The sequence below is a fragment of the Tinamus guttatus genome, unplaced genomic scaffold (genome assembly GCF_059628265.1).
Source record: "Tinamus guttatus ecotype Peru unplaced genomic scaffold, ASM5962826v1 Tinamus_guttatus_pri_ptg000045l, whole genome shotgun sequence".
Taxonomy (NCBI): domain Eukaryota; kingdom Metazoa; phylum Chordata; class Aves; order Tinamiformes; family Tinamidae; genus Tinamus; species Tinamus guttatus.
The window spans coordinates 1,776,082-1,791,852 of NW_028288579.1; the positions used below are offsets into that span (position 1 = coordinate 1,776,082).

Consider the following 15,771-nt stretch of genomic DNA (forward strand, 5'->3'; position numbering starts at 1 on the left):
TTGCAGGTCACTCCAGCCTGCCAAGCAGGATGCAAGAAGCACTTCCCGACTTTGGGATCCTCCCGTCTAGGCAAATTCAAGTAAATTAAACCTAAGGGGTTGACATTCCCCCCAGGTCAGTTCCAGAAGCCACCCTCATTGGTGCCAGCGGATATCGGGAAACACTGACCTGAAATCCTTCCTTCCCGGGCAGCGAGCAGGATTCTCATCCTGTTGTCTGCGTGCAGGTGATGCTGGCGGACAGGAAGGAGACAGAGGAGCTCTATGCAATCAAAATACTGAAGAAGGACGTGGTGATTCAGGACGATGACGTCGAATGCACGATGGTTGAGAAACGTGTCCTAGCGCTGCAGGATAAGCCGCCTTTCCTAACACAGCTTCACTCTTGTTTCCAGACGATCGTACGTGAGCTCCGTCTCTCCTGCCTCCTTGATGTTTTCCATGCTCTATCATTGTGTATTTTATCATTCCAATGCCATTTATTATTGTCCAACCTGTATATCATAGGGCTTCCTCACGCAGGGAATGGTGAAGCTGGTGATAACCCCTGCAATTATCTTTAGCCATTAAGCCTGCTTTCATTTTAAACCTAAAACCTTAGGTTTCTAAGGTTTGTCTTCATACAGCAGTTCACGCAGACCAATGTGATAAGTTATAAATTTAATGTAAGTGTGTTCTGCCAGGCCCAGAGCCTCAGATGTGGATTCCCAGAGGTTCCTAAATATCTTAAAGGATCTGAGGGTCATACTGGTGAAGTCTTAATGGCTCTTATTATCTAACGAGGTGATTAGTCGTGAATCAACACTGATGGATCTCATCTAGTTTTCTGGCAGCCATGGCAAGGGGGAAAGCGTTTCCTTCCCCATAATTACACCAAAAGGGCATTTCCCTCTATTACAGCAGTCGCTCAGGAGGGCCTGCACGGCCGCTCTGCACGGGGCAGCTCGACCATATCTTAGATCCCATGGAAAACTCCATGGGAGGCAGGTGCTTCTCAGGAGGCTTTGGGGTGTGAACCAAAACCGTTTGGAAAAAACCCAAACGTCTAGCATTTTCTCTATTCATATTAATAATTTCTTTTTGGATGATCACATACAGGAGCAATAGAGCCACATAAAGAGCTAAATGAATTATTAACAAACACCTTTGCTTCATTTGCTTCGTGTTTTTGTAAGTGTTCAGTAATTCACTCTTGGCACTGTGAAACATTAGTATTAGCTATAAAAATGAGAAATTAGATAAGAAAAGAAATGTCATAAACTGTGTGACTGTAGAAAAACTTGATGTTTTTTGTTAGCGTTTTTAGCAGCTCTTTTTTCTTTCACACTTCTGTTGCCATGGATTTTATAATGGACAATTCATATAAAAAATAAATTCTATAGTTGTGATCCAACCAATTAATCATTTTGCCCATGGCTCATCTATTGAAATCACAGCATTTAAATTTATGCAAATGTCTTAGTTATTGGAAGATTAGAGACTTTTTTCTTTTTCCAATCAATGCTCCTGAGGAAAGAGAGGGAGGAGAGGTTAAACTAAAGCATCTTAGAATTGAATCTCTTTGCCATCTGAAAAGTGGAGCAGAACTTTATTTAAATACTTCAGGATAATGATCCTATCCAAAATAAATAAAGGCAATTGAGAGGAAGCCAAAAATGTGTCTTTTGTAATTGGAAAGAAGACTAGCAATGCGTCTTGTGCACTATCTGGATCCTGTTATAACCGCAGAAGATCAGCATGCCATAGTGTTACCACCAGAATTTTCAAATTAGGTGTCCAAAATCAGCTCTGTAAATAAAAGATACAGATTATTTGAAGGGCATAAAAGGAGTGTTTTTACTTAAGTCACTTTTGGTTATCTGAAAATTGTAATTTACACAGTTAAAGACTCAAAATCTGATACTTCTGGAAACCCTATCAATACTTTTCCTGTTGCCTTCTTTCCATAATCCAAAAAATACATCCATATTCCTAAGTAAGACTTAATGGAAGGATTGGAAGTAGTCTCAAGGCAAGAATTTTCAACCATCTTTAATTATTTTTCACATGTACTTAAGAGAGATGGACTTCAGACAAAACTGTTCACGACACTTCTGGGAACACCATAGACAACTAAAAACCAGTCCACTTCCATTTCCCTGTCTTTGGTTTTGCCAGAAGGTACCACCAATCCCAAGAATCTTAACAGATTTGTAATACTGTAGCAGTGAGTTTTTTGCTGAGGAATACATAGGACGTTATGTCTAATGTATCCACGTGCTTCTTTAATGCTGTCTCCTAGGACCGTCTCTATTTTGTTATGGAGTATGTGAATGGTGGTGACCTCATGTATCACATTCAGCAAGTGGGAAAGTTTAAGGAGCCACAAGCAGTGTGAGTGTCATGTTTACACGCTTAAATCATGTCATAAGTCTTAATTAGGATTAGATTTATCGATCACACTAATAGAACCTTTCTAGGTTAAAACTGAAGTTCAGGGGAATTTAAAAATGTTATTTGGTGTTCTTATATTGCTTTTTAAAGTGAGTGTTTAAAAAATGAGTAGAACATTTCAGTCTGAAGTAAGGTTACTGGGAAAGGCAGTAGAAATAGACTCATAAAAAATGCTGGTTTACAAGATAAATCATTTCTCATTTTCGTAGTACTCGTACACAACTTAAAAGGCTTCTAACTGTAAATATTTGTGATGTTAATGAAAATTTCAGTAAGTGCTAAATAAAAACTAGCTGGTGCAACAATAGTTTTGATTTCTAATGGAACTTGCCACTGATCCATTGGCAACTAAGCTGCTCAGTGGCAACTCCTGCCAGTAGCCCCTATTGCAGAGCCCGTGTTCCCAGCCAGCTCTGATCCCCTGTTTCAGAGCTACACTTTCTTTTTCCTTATAGTAAGCTAAAAATTAACTGTGTCTTTAAATAATCTTCTTGCTTATCATTTGCACGGCTCCTGAGTAACTGACCCCAAACATCCATCAATATTATATGTCCTTTAACTGCATCCAGCAATTATATTTTATATGGTAATCATTTTAATTAGGGTTATGTAATTAATCCATTAACAGACTGTAGAAGGGCATACTATTTCTATAAATGATTTAATACCATCTGAGTTGCAATGTAAGTCAAGCTGCATCATGAATGCAGTATCAATACGTGATTAAAGATAACGGCCCATCCCGCCACAACCTGATCACTTCGGTAAACGTGCTGTGCTGCACTGCGCCGAGGTTTTCAGGTCTAGGGAGGAATTTCCTTTTTTTTCTACATTATTTTATCATCAAATACTCTAAATTAAATGTATCTATTGAAGTCCAGCTGAACTAAGGTGGCTTTTATGACATCTCTCTATAATATGTATTTAATCATCTAATCTTATCATTCTTTGCCATGATGCATTGCCTAATGTTTTGTCAGAGAAAAATCAAGAGATAGTAAGAAGTCTGATCATTATTTTTTTCATGCAGGTTCTATGCAGCCGAGATCTCAATTGGGCTGTTCTTTCTCCACAACAAAGGGATTGTTTATAGGTGAGTATAATCTGATGCAGGTCATTACTAAACTAATTTTAAGGTCCTTAAAGGTTTGATTTACTTGACTTTTCGAGCATTTATAAAAACATCTTATAAAATGCAGTCATCCTTGTGCTTTTTTGGATGTCTTGTTGTGCTGTAAACCAAGTTCTCGGCTTTGCTGGGCCGCTCTCCTGGTGTCTGTACTTAGCTGAAAGCTCCTGAAATTGTAAAACATCGTCTTGTGCATTTGTGCATCACTTTTTATAAATATACGCGTTCCAAGTCCCAATGTCAGTGTGCTCCTATTTGTATACTGCCATCTCTTCATTAATTCTTCAGTTTCAGGGCTTCTGGTCGTTCCTGTGCCCTGCCGTGGCTGCAGGGAGGTGCTGGGTCGCTTCGGGCTGCGGTGCACGTGCATCCGCCACTGCTGCTCTCACAAGTTGGCCCTGCTTGATCCTAAACATTAACATTAAATTTCCGTGGTTCTTCACAGAGATCTGAAATTAGATAACGTGATGTTGGATTCCGAAGGACACATTAAAATTGCTGATTTTGGAATGTGCAAAGAACATATGTTGAATGGGGTAACGACCAGGACCTTCTGCGGCACTCCGGACTACATCGCGCCAGAGGTAAATGCGGAGCTTTTTGAGAACCTTAGAGGCTCTCAGAAGGAAATGGTCAAAACGTGAGATCAAATTTTAAGGTTTTGTTCCTAGGAGCAGCAGACTAAATAAATGGGATTACCACCTTCTGATTTCAAATTCATAGCCTGGAAGTATTTAATGTACAAGGGTTTCTGCTTTAATTTGTGAAGCTAGAGAGAGTTAGCAGATGCTGCTGAGGTTGGTGATGAGGTCAACAGAGTGGTGGTTAGGAGGAAATCCAGCTTCTTTAGTGCATCTTTCTTGGGTCCCCACAGCTGTACATACACATATATACCTGTATACATCCATATATACAGCATTGTGCAGCAAATCACAAGCTTGTCACTGGTTCTCAGCAGGGACTTGATGAGGCCTTGACATTTTTCTCCAGCGTCTCCAGCATCCTGAGCTTTCAGGAGCCCTGATTTGCTCGGCCGCCAGTTGAACCTAAGCGGCCGGATGCCGATGCGAGAAGCGCCACGTCGGGAGGCATCGCTGTCTGCAACAGCTCTGGCTGCAGCCAGATGCTTGTTGGAACAGGAGATTTACACATGGACAAGTAAATTAGGGTCTGAGGCAAATTCTGTCATCTCTGTGAAACTGGAATGAAAAATAGTTAGGGTTTGGGTTTTTTTCTTTTTTTTTTCAGTTGCTAATTCATGCTTTCCAGAATGAAATATTATATATTAAAAGAACCTGTGTTTTTCACAAATTGCTTCTGCTTGCAACAAGATGTCAGAGCCCTGAGAGCAATAATGCATTTTTCCCTGTCAAAATACAAATGAAAAACAAATTATAAAGTGGCCTTTCTGTGGCAATAGGCTTGTGCCAATTAACATCCAGGAACGGGTACTCAGTGCTCAGAACGATCCATGTGGGTCAATGTCGGAATGATTTATTTCACTTTACTTGGAAATTTCACCTAAAGAAATAAACCTTTTACCAAAACACTAGATAACAGGGAGGAAATTACCCTTTGTTTATATTATCTTTCAGGCAGATTTTCTTTTATTTAGATGGCTGATTTGCTTTAGTTTCTGAAGACATTACTGTGACTGAGAAATTACTAAATTAGGCTGCGTGATAAACTTCAAAGTAAGGAACATGTTTTGCCTGCAGGAGCATTTCGGCATATTTTTGTGGGCTAGAATTTGTAATGGATTATAATGAGTGAGCGCCTGCACGCTCAGCTCCCTGCTGCCAGGAGGAGCAGGGGCCGCTTCGGAGAGAGGGATCTGGAATAGCCCAAACCTCTGAGCCTGGCAAAAGGAACGAAATAAAATCTCTGTTTCTCAAAAGCAGTGAGTGACCCAGCGTGCGGGTTCAGGACACTTTAAAATGCTGCGTCCCTTTCTCAATGGTTGCCTGGGTCAACATTTTTTATTCCGTAACACACTGCATTTAACCTTCTCCCTCCATCCCTGCGGAGTTTGGGGCATGTGGGAAGGTTGAGCTGGTGGCATCGCAGTGTGACCGTGTCTGGGGTCAGAGTGATTAGTTAGTGCATATTCACTGAGAGACTGAGCTTGAACATGAACATTTATGGTCCTTGTGGTGTAATATCCCTGAAATCGGTGAATACTCCATGTCTTCTTGGGGAGAGGGAGACAGAGGGACCAGATACCCAGAAGCTTCATGAGTAGCAAATCTAGGGATATTACACAAGCCAGGAAAGGGCACTTTTTACTGTTTCTTGTGCCAGTTATATTTATTTCTTTTAATAACTACGCTTTAAGTTTTTCAGCAGACCTAAGACATGCTCACAGAGGACTTTGCCTCTTGCCTCTGGGATGTAATCCTTTCATCCCAACCGGCTTCCAGCCGCGAGCTGCAAGGATCCAAACTTTCCTACAAATTGCTGGTATTAATCTGTGTGTCCTGCTCTAAACTCTGCCTTCCTCGGGGGCAGAGAGAGCAGCAGCGCTCGGCACCCCTCTGCCCAGCCGATGGGATGCGGGAAGCTCCCCTGGGCTCTTCCCGAGCGCCTGAATCGCAGAATCCAGGGAGGCAGAGCTCTGAAAATACCCTCAGAGGTGGGCAGCGGGGGAGTTTCAAATGCAGGAGGTGCAGAAGGCAATAGTCTGTGTTAGTGATGGAGAAGGAGGGAAAGGGAAGGTCAGCTGCTGCTCTGCCCATGCAGGGAGATGTTTATTCCCGCTATTTATTCCCTGATATCCCAAGTTGTGCTTGCAGATGGGATTGCTCTGTCTTCCACCATCACAGGACAACGTTTCTGCAGCGTTTCCCCAAGTCTGACCACATGTGAGGTTAAATGTAGGAATGTTTCTCCGGTTCATCCTGTCTCACTGATTCTGCCTGATGTTCCCCCACCAAGGCAGAGCTAATGGGGGCAGATCGCGGGTGCTGATGAGGCTGCTGTCAGGAGCAGCCCGATTGTGGCCTGCCTGTTGCTAGTTAAACAAACAGTGTCATTAAGCCGCAGCTCTGTTACCACTTTCATTTTATGACATTGCATTATCATATTAAAAAGATTTCCTCTCCTTAATCCTCCCATTGAGCTCTCTGAGAACAGGCAAGAAGCAGCTTCCCAGGCTGCCGCTTCACCGAGACGAGACGGCGGCGCCTCCTGCGCAGCGGCGTTTTCCCTCTTGCTGTTGGGAATCTTTTCATCAATTGCTCATTGAAGGAAAACCTTCCTACAGTGACCACATGCATGGGAGTGCAGGGACCCTGCAACACGTTCTGCCCTTATAATTTAATGACCTCAAAAATGTCCCTAGCTCGTTGATAAAATACACCGGGTGAGGAGGGATTGTGGCAAAGGGCCGAGGATGAAGCCTTTTAACATTTTCTAAGTGTTTTTTTTTCTGGATAAAATTTTGAAGGTGTTTGGTCTTTGAAGCAGCAGCATTAACTCCAAATGGACCTCTGAGTACTTAGTGGCGAACAGTAATTGCAAGCAGAGGAACCCGGTACATCAACCGCTGTTACATGAAACAAGCATCCTAAATACGTAGTAAAAAGCCAAATTGCTGTGATTACTGCTCAAAGGTGATTGGTAAAGATTGCCTTTCTGTAGGACCTATCACCTGAGAAACTTGCTGCTGCCTCCATGCAATATATGTCGAAGTGTGGTTGATTCTGATATTCTGTGCTAAGAGACACTACGGTACTTTGTAATTCACCTGCCATTATCATCCCAGCAAAGAATGTGCAGCTCCTGAGGGGCTGGCAGCCCCAGCTGGAGGGAAAACGGGAGCCTGGCCTGGATCTGCCCATCCTAGACAGCCCCTGCAGGCTCTTTTATTGGGAGGAAAGGCAACAACAAACCTCACAGTTCTTTGGAAGGGGCTCTGGGAGCACGTGTGTCCTTAAAACAGCTTTTTAATGCCCCTCTCAGTGCGTCTCTGCAGTAAATGAGCGTTGGTTCCTGCAGGGACCCTGAGGATAGAGAGCGCAGGGCGAGGGGCCGTGCAGGCCGGGTGCCCGTGCGGCACCTCCTCCGTCTGTTCAGTTTGGGCTGGTGTGTGAGTCAGACATGAACCCAGAGGGTGCAGAATACCTGACATTTCCATTAGTCTGAACAGCGGAAACCCTTTTCCGTGAAAATGGGATCTGGTTTTGTACAGAAATTGTGTGTTATTAATGTAGCTTGGGAAAAATGTAATGAAGGTTTTCAGGGTTTTGCTCTTAAATTTTGATTCCTTTCGGAGGAGGACAAAAATATGAATATTGAAAAGAACTTGAACTCTTAATTATTGATAATTTCTAAGTCAAGTCTCACGATTTGACATTTTGACAAAATGCATAAAGATTTTGTCTCATCTTTTACACTGTGCTGCTCTCCTTCCTCCTTTGCCTTCAAATGCGGATCCTTCAATTCCCTAAGAGCCAGATTTGCCAGGTTTCTTGGGTACCGAGAGATGCAGGAGGGTGGATACTTATATTTGCAACTGGCTGGGCCTCTCCTGTGTTGTAGATGTAGTCACTCATCCCAAAACGCCACACGTGCTTTTTAAATCAGCCCATAGACCTGTGAGAGACGTTGTGTGCAGGCTGTGAACCTCACTGACGTTCACTCGGTGATCAGGATTGCAATTTGGGCCTTTGGGACCTTAGCAAGCTGGTTTGTAGGTCCGTATTTATCTCGCGTGTCGCAAGACCGAACCTTAGTTAACATTGCTTTGTGTTTTTGTGTAATCGCGCAGATCATCGCGTACCAGCCCTACGGGAAGTCGGTGGATTGGTGGGCGTACGGAGTGCTGCTCTACGAGATGCTGGCCGGCCAGGTAGGAGCCGCGGAGCTGCGTGCTCCTCACCTTGCCCGTTCCCCCAGGCGTCCAGTACCAGCTGGAGCTTCTGCTCCTTTCCAAGGCCACCGATGGCCTCCTGCCCTTCACCGTGCCTTGCCCCGTGCTGAGGATGGCCCCTGTCCCCTGGTTCGCACGTGCAGCGTGTTGGGGGTGCCCAGGGGCACCGCAGAGCTCCCGGGCGCTCTCTCCTGCAGCCGCCGCTGCTGCGATGGCCACAGGAGGGTTGCTGAAGCCTCGGAGCCTGTGGCCTCTCCTGCCAGCATCATCTCTGGGCATCTTGCCTGTCTCTGCCTCCTCTGAGTGTATTTAGGCTCTTCACAGCGCACCCACCCAAGCAGGCACTGCCTTCGAGGGGGGTTTCTTTGTCCTGAAATGATGTTAGGAATAGCCATCATCAACCCTGAATGGGAGGCACTTGAATGGGAAAATGCATGTCAGATGGAAGGAGTAGCATTCTGTTGTGTGAAACCACAGGGTAGAAAAATACTGTTTATATGCTCTGCTTTGCAGTTAAATCACAAAAATAGGCTTTTTGCATTGTGTGTCCTAGGGGTAAAGTATGAGTCTCCCCACGAGAAATACACTTAGTTACAGACCCCTTTTTCTGCATGGTTGAGACGCTGCTCTCTTAGTCACTGAAATAGAAAAGCAACTCGGTATTGCACTAAATAGATGATAAAAAGCAACTTAAAGGAATTCAATTACTGTCCTGAATTGCAGAAAGTTTATGCAAGTGACTTTCAGTGAATTTACCAAGTGCCATTGTAAGGACAGAAGTGGGCTTATTAAAAAATAATAATAATTAACCCGCAATTTATTTTTAACAGCCTCCATTTGATGGAGAAGATGAAGATGAACTTTTCCAGTCCATAATGGAGCATAATGTCTCCTATCCAAAATCACTCTCCAAAGAAGCCGTCTCCATCTGCAAGGGGGTGAGAAAGATATTTTTCATCACAAGGTTTCTTTTCGGCAGTCTTTTTGGCAAAACATGTCAGACGTAATATTTCTAAGCACAACTCCTGTCGGGCTGCATTAAGCTATAGTGTGTTATGGCTGTCATTGCTTGGTGTCACGGATGAGTTTTCAACTGTTCCTCTTTAGGGTCAAATCTGAGATCCGGCACCTTTGAGGTCTGCTTTAAATTAAGAGGTTAACTCGGGGCTTCAGTTGTCAGTGGACCTGGGCTGTGCCGGGCTGGGCTCTGGGCTCTGAAGCCGGGAGCCGGTGGCAAGCTGGGGACGGGGACATCGCGTTCCAACAGTTAATGCAGCTGGAATCGTTATCCCAGTTTTCTGGGATTGCCTGCTGTCAAAGCAAGGGTTTTCGACAAGTTAGCAAAAATAACCAGAGCTGCTATAGAATCAAAGACTGATGTGGTCCTGTCACAGAGCACAGTCTGCTTCCTGCAGGCTGCCTCCATCTTTTATATTTTAGCTTTGGACTTGGAATGGGATCAAATGAACATTTGGATGGAGGCTAAGAGACTAAAACTGAGGTTTTAAAAGGATGTGTTAAGGTATAGCTCCTAACAACATATTAATCTTATATAACATGCAAAAGAGCTTTAAAAAGTCCCCACCATCCTGGCACTGAGCACTGAAGGCTGCATTGCTCAGTTCCTAATGCTCGTATTAATTGACAGGCAATACTCTGAGGGGCCTGTTAATTAGCACATAACTGCTTCAAAGTGTGCAATGCGGTTGCTTTTTGTTTTTTCTTTTATCCAAGTGTGCTTTATCTCTGCAGCTGGGTTTAGTACTGCTCGTGATGGCATTAAGGATGCGAGAGAGGAAACACAGATTAGATATTGTCAGCTGGGTGCCAAGAAATTGTAGGCTCTGTAATGAGATGTCCTGAACATGCCCAGAAAGATTAAAGGAAAGTTGTACTTCATACGACTTTATATAATGGAATTTATTAAGTGTAATTGCTTGTCGAGGCAGGGCAGAAGCTGTTCTGGAGATGTGCAGGGCCAAACGGAGGGAGCAGAGGTTAAATGTGGGAGCAGGTCCGCGGCAGCCGGGACGAGCCCCGCGCACGCGGTGCCAGACGTTGCCTAAGGAGGAAACTTCCACGGTGCAGCCTCTGCTGCTGACATGCAGCCATCAAAAGATAAAAGTAGTCTTCAAAAAAAGAATTAGCTTTTCATAACAGTTTTATTACCAATTTGCATCTCAAGGAGAGAAGCAGTAGCTGCGATCTGTAGCAGGATCTGTCACGCTGTCGCTCCCGTGTCACATTCGCTCGTTTGGTGTTTTCTTCCTTGACAGCTAATGACTAAACATCCCGCGAAACGCCTCGGCTGCGGCCTTGAAGGTGAAAGAGACATCAGAGAGCATGCTTTCTTCAGGAGAATTGACTGGGAAAAGCTGGAAAACAGAGAGATCCAGCCGCCTTTCAAGCCTAAAGTGGTGAGTGAGGTGCAAAATGCTTCCCTGGCTCCGTGTGTCATCCACACTCCTGCTTTTCCATGGGGTTTGATTAAAGCTGGCTTGGTGCTGCTGCAGATCCAGGACGCTTCTAAAATTAGACATTTTGGTTACAACAGGTCAATCTGTAAATTCGTTGATGCTTTTGCAACGTGTAGCATCCTGATGCAGGTTAGCTTGCTCCTTGTCTCACTGTGTTGCGCCTCCTGACCGGACATGGACGCGGTGCAGGGTAGGGTTCCTCCTCGTTGGACTGCACTGCACAAGGCTTTTGCATTTCCCCTCTGAGAATGAAAGAGCTCAAATCTGCTGACTTTGCAGGACGCAGCCCTGTGCCGCGTGCTCTAGGTGACCCTGCATGTGCTTGGGTTGGACTAGATGATCCCTAGAGGTCCCTTCCAACCTTCAGCATTCTGTGATTCTGTGAATAATACAGATTTTTCCCTCCATCAATTTTCAAAGAAAAGATACAAACAATTTCCTGTAGTGACACATGGCACCTCCCGCAATTCAGTTATCTCATTTGTTTTTAATGTTTATTACTGTTTCCCATATTTGTATCCACAGGAATATTTTAGAAATCCAAACAAGTGAAAAGATGCCCTTACTGCAAGAACGGTTGTGTAATATAATTTGAAGATAATGCAGAGTTTCTTTCAGTATGTGCCATACTTTATGGACATGAAAAGAAAAAATATTTGGATACAAGAATAAAAGCTTTTCATTACATGCTTTTTATGGCAAAATTAAAGCTGATATTAAGGCACATCTACTTTCTCAGCTGTAAATTTTATTATTTAAGGAGCTGAGTGCTAAAAAGTATCATCAGCACAGAGGTGCTAAAAGCTCGAAATAGACCTTGCATCCATCACGACACCTTGTTGCACATTATGGGCCCTGTGCAGAACAGCTGCGCTGTTGATCATGACTTGCTTTATTTTATAGAGGCTGCTAATAAAATATACTGAGAGAGTCCAGGCATTCACATGAAGCCTGATTTTCTCAAACGTCATTTAAAATCCAAGCCTGATATTTTCATACCCTTTGTATAACTGGCTTAGCAACATGCTGTGATTGCTTTTTGCTTTCTAAAATCAATATAAATAGAATCAGCACAAGAACCACAATCCGTTTATAGAGGTGGACATAGTTACGGGGTTTGTTTTGTTTTATTTCAAAAAACTTTGCTAGGGGCAACTGGTCAGGGAATTGCATTGCCACGGGAATAAGCCTTAAGCCCCTGTGGATTCAAGTGTTAGATATCTAAATACCTTAACTTCCACCTAGGTTAACTTGCTCAAATGCTTTATTAATCTTAGGAGCATATAAACATGTTAAATATGGAAAATTTTACCAAAAGTTCCCTTCTGTGGCATACAGCCAATATTGTGGGGTATCTTACATGGTATAAAGAGCAGTTAAATAATTCGTTTCAGATTTTTAGTGTGGAAATCACAGAATCACAGAATGGTTAAGGCTGGAAGGGACCTCTAGGGATCATCTAGTCCAACCCCTGCACACGCAGGGTCACCTAGAGCACGTGGCACAGGGCTGCGTCCAAGCAGGTTTGAAGATCTCCAGAGAAGGAGACTCCACAACCTCTCTGGGCAGCCTGTTCCAGTGCTCTGTCACCCTCACTGGGAAGAAATTTTTCCTAAAGTTCCTCTGGAACTTTTGGTGCTTCAGTTTCTGGCCATTTTCTCTAGTTCTATCAGTGGCAACCACTGAAGAGAGACCAAATACTTGTAAAACTGTATTTACAGTTACAAAGTTGGATAGTTTAGCTAAGGATGGTGTTTGGCCTTAGACTATGCAGTTACACAGTGCAGTATTCGGCTTGATATAGAAGGTATAGAAAGTCCATAGAAGTAAATACCCTGTATCGACCAAGCAGCATCATGCTAATAAGGATGTTACACATTAAAGTATAAATAAACTAAGGAATTTGCATGCAGTTTGCTTAAAAGCTCACAGTCTGAGACACTTTCCACAATAAATAAAGCACAAATGTCCTATAAAAACCTGTTCCCTTCCAGACTGACATTTCACAGGCTACAGCCCTCAACTCTTACCTTGATGAAAAGGTCATTTTACTCACATTTGTAAATACAAGATTTGTAAGTGTCACATATTTTCAGTTCTGCTTTCATATTGTGTTAACACTCACAATAACAATGTTAAAATGAAGAAAAATACATACTTGAAAATGCAAAATTATTCATAAATGATTACATTCAAATGAAAAATTCGTATATTTCACATGAGCTTTTTTTTCAGTTCTACTGCTATAAGCAATAGTGGGATCTAATGGGGTCAGGAACTATGGGTTTAATATAGCTCGTTTGATGATCCTCCACTTGTTGAGAAAATCAGCCTGGCCATAACTTTATGGAAGCAGGAGACATGTTTGTAAAACATCTTTTTAGTAAAAAATCTTCCCAGTAAAAATACCCCTTTTGTTGCCACTTTCAATTGGCTGTGTTACCTCTAAACAAATTTGACTGACTAATTTGGAGATGCATCAACTTTCAAACAATGCAGAGTTTTACCCCATCTCAAAGTTCAACTGTGTCCGTTCTTGTTCTCCAGAGGTTCGGTACCAAAATGCATTGGCTTCAGTGGGCCGCAAGGTATTCGGTGAGCACCTGGGTGACCACAGCAAACTAACATTCGTCCTTAACCCGTTGCAGTGTCCCTCTGCCTGCCGGTTTATTTGGCCTTTTGTGAGCGCTGCGGTCCGGGCCTGAGCATGCGGTTTTCAGCTGCAGTAAAAAACAACAACTTGTGCCCAAGGCAGCAAGAGCTCCCATGGGATAGGATGGGATAGGATGGGATGGCATGTCCAGGTGCAAAAGCCCTGGGCATTTTAACTGAGCTGCTTTAAGACTGCATATGAGCTACGCACATCTCTTGATTTCCCTTAATTGAATTCCCTTAAGAGCCCCTACGTTAATGTTAGGGCAGTATAGTTAAAGTTTAAGGATTAACAGGAGTTGTGTAGAGTTATGCAGTGAAGAATCAAAGCATATAAATGAATTTGGTCAAGCTTTCTGCAGTTTGTGAAGGATCACAAGTTAACCCAAAACGTTAATTTTGCAATGTAAAGGTTTTAAGGCAAATCAAGCACTCTGACAGGTAAAGTCTCTCTTGCCAACACACGTCCATAAAGCCATTGTCTCAGTTCTCTATCTCAGTAGTTCTGGATATCTCAGCCCTTCGCCTTCTCACTTCGTATTGATGGATGCAAAATATTGCAATTCTTTACATCAGAATTCATGTATTAGAATATCTGTATTTGCTTGATTTTTTTTGATAAAAAAACTCAGAAAATAAAATCATATCTTAACTACTTCTAAAAAGTGTGGGAAAATCCTATAATTATGCTGAGGAATTTGTAGAAAGGTCAAACTGCTGCTGTACTGCTGCTGCTGTTCAGCCTTTCTTTTTTCTTGCTTCTTTCTTGCAGTGTGGCAAAGGTGCTGAGAACTTCGATAAATTCTTCACGCGAGGACAGCCAGTGTTAACCCCTCCGGATCAGCTGGTCATTGCTAACATAGACCAAACGGATTTCGAAGGATTCTCTTATGTCAACCCCCAGTTTGTACACCCCCTTTTACAAAATGTAGCATGAAACAGCAAAATAGGAACAAATCGCACAATGGGAATGGTCCTGAACCCTAGAATTTTTAGGCCTTTACCTTGTTGATTCCGTTTGGGCCTGAAAATTGTGGGGTCAGGAAGTTTAAGGTGGGGGAAAGGCCACTAATTCAGGATGTTGGCTTTGCAACTGAGATGTTACATTAATGGAAGATTAAGAAGTATACAGTGCCCATTTATTCTGCTACAAGTCACCACTGACTCATCTAAAGTTTACCCTTTTTTGGTATGTTATATGTTTTTGTAACTTCCACTATCCTTCTGCTCCCTTTTCCGCTCTACTATGTTAGAAATATAACATTGATCTAAAAAAAAAAAACAAAAAAAAACTTGAATATTTAATCCTTAAACGCGGATGCCGTGATATAGGAGCAGGGGACCCAAGGGAGCCTCTCCCTCCTCCTCATCCCGGGACTTCAAGAGAACAAGAGCACAAGTGACCACAGGGCAAGGGAGGCCTCCCAGGGGAGGAGAGGGCAATGGGGAAAATGCTTGGAAATTGTTGCTGAAAAAAGAGGGGAGGAACAAGCTGGTAGGGGGAGCTGGCAGTGACAGGGGGTAAAATGCAAGTAGCCCCTGCGGCAACACCGAATCCTGTAAGCAACACCAAATTTAAACCATCTTCAGCAGTGGCCACATCGCTAGGATCTTTGCTAAGTAGCATGTGATAAACTCAAGGGCGAAATTTTGTCTTTAATAATAATAATAATTATAATAATATTTTTGTGAATTTTAATCTCCGTGAGATTATTCTGTGATCCAGGGTGCCATTGTTTGTTCAGTTAATTTAATTTTCACCACTCCTCGAGTTTACTGTTAACCAGTTCTACTAATACCAATATTTTGCTCTGAAATTTGCTAAGCTGGAATGTAAAACAAAATTGTAAATCCTTAAATCTTATTTACTTGGTTTTATTTATCGACTGCAGTATAGGGCAGTAAATGAAACAAGGCATTATATATAGCAAAATAACAAAAAAACGCAGCCCCAGATGACTTCCTGATTTCTCCAGAATAACTTCTGAAAATTGGGTGAGAATTAGTCTTAATCAATTTTAATTTAGAACACTTGGGGCTGTTGAATAATGAAGCCTGAAAGAAGAAGCACCTAACAATTGTTTTATCGATAGAAGGGAATTTAATGCATTTTACATATGCTTCATGCAATGAATTTTGCATGTTTAGTAATAACTCTTAATAATAAGGGTTAATAATAAACAAATCTATATTATTGACATAATCGTATC

The 15,771-nt window shown here is 42.6% G+C and overlaps 1 protein-coding gene across 1 annotated transcript in view; it reads left to right on the plus strand.

Moving 5' to 3' along the window:
* The window catches only part of PRKCA (protein kinase C alpha), a 104,770-nt gene extending 89,982 nt beyond the window's left edge, over window positions 1-14,788 (plus strand). The window contains exons 10-17 of the mRNA XM_088537722.1: window positions 228-401; window positions 2,282-2,373; window positions 3,464-3,526; window positions 4,008-4,146; window positions 8,331-8,411; window positions 9,263-9,370; window positions 10,709-10,849; window positions 14,334-14,788. Of these exons, the coding sequence (XP_088393848.1) occupies window positions 228-401; window positions 2,282-2,373; window positions 3,464-3,526; window positions 4,008-4,146; window positions 8,331-8,411; window positions 9,263-9,370; window positions 10,709-10,849; window positions 14,334-14,498 (963 nt within the window). The 3' untranslated portion in view covers window positions 14,499-14,788. The remainder of the gene's footprint in view (window positions 1-227; window positions 402-2,281; window positions 2,374-3,463; window positions 3,527-4,007; window positions 4,147-8,330; window positions 8,412-9,262; window positions 9,371-10,708; window positions 10,850-14,333) is intronic.
* The last annotated feature ends 983 nt before the right edge of the window (window positions 14,789-15,771 follow it).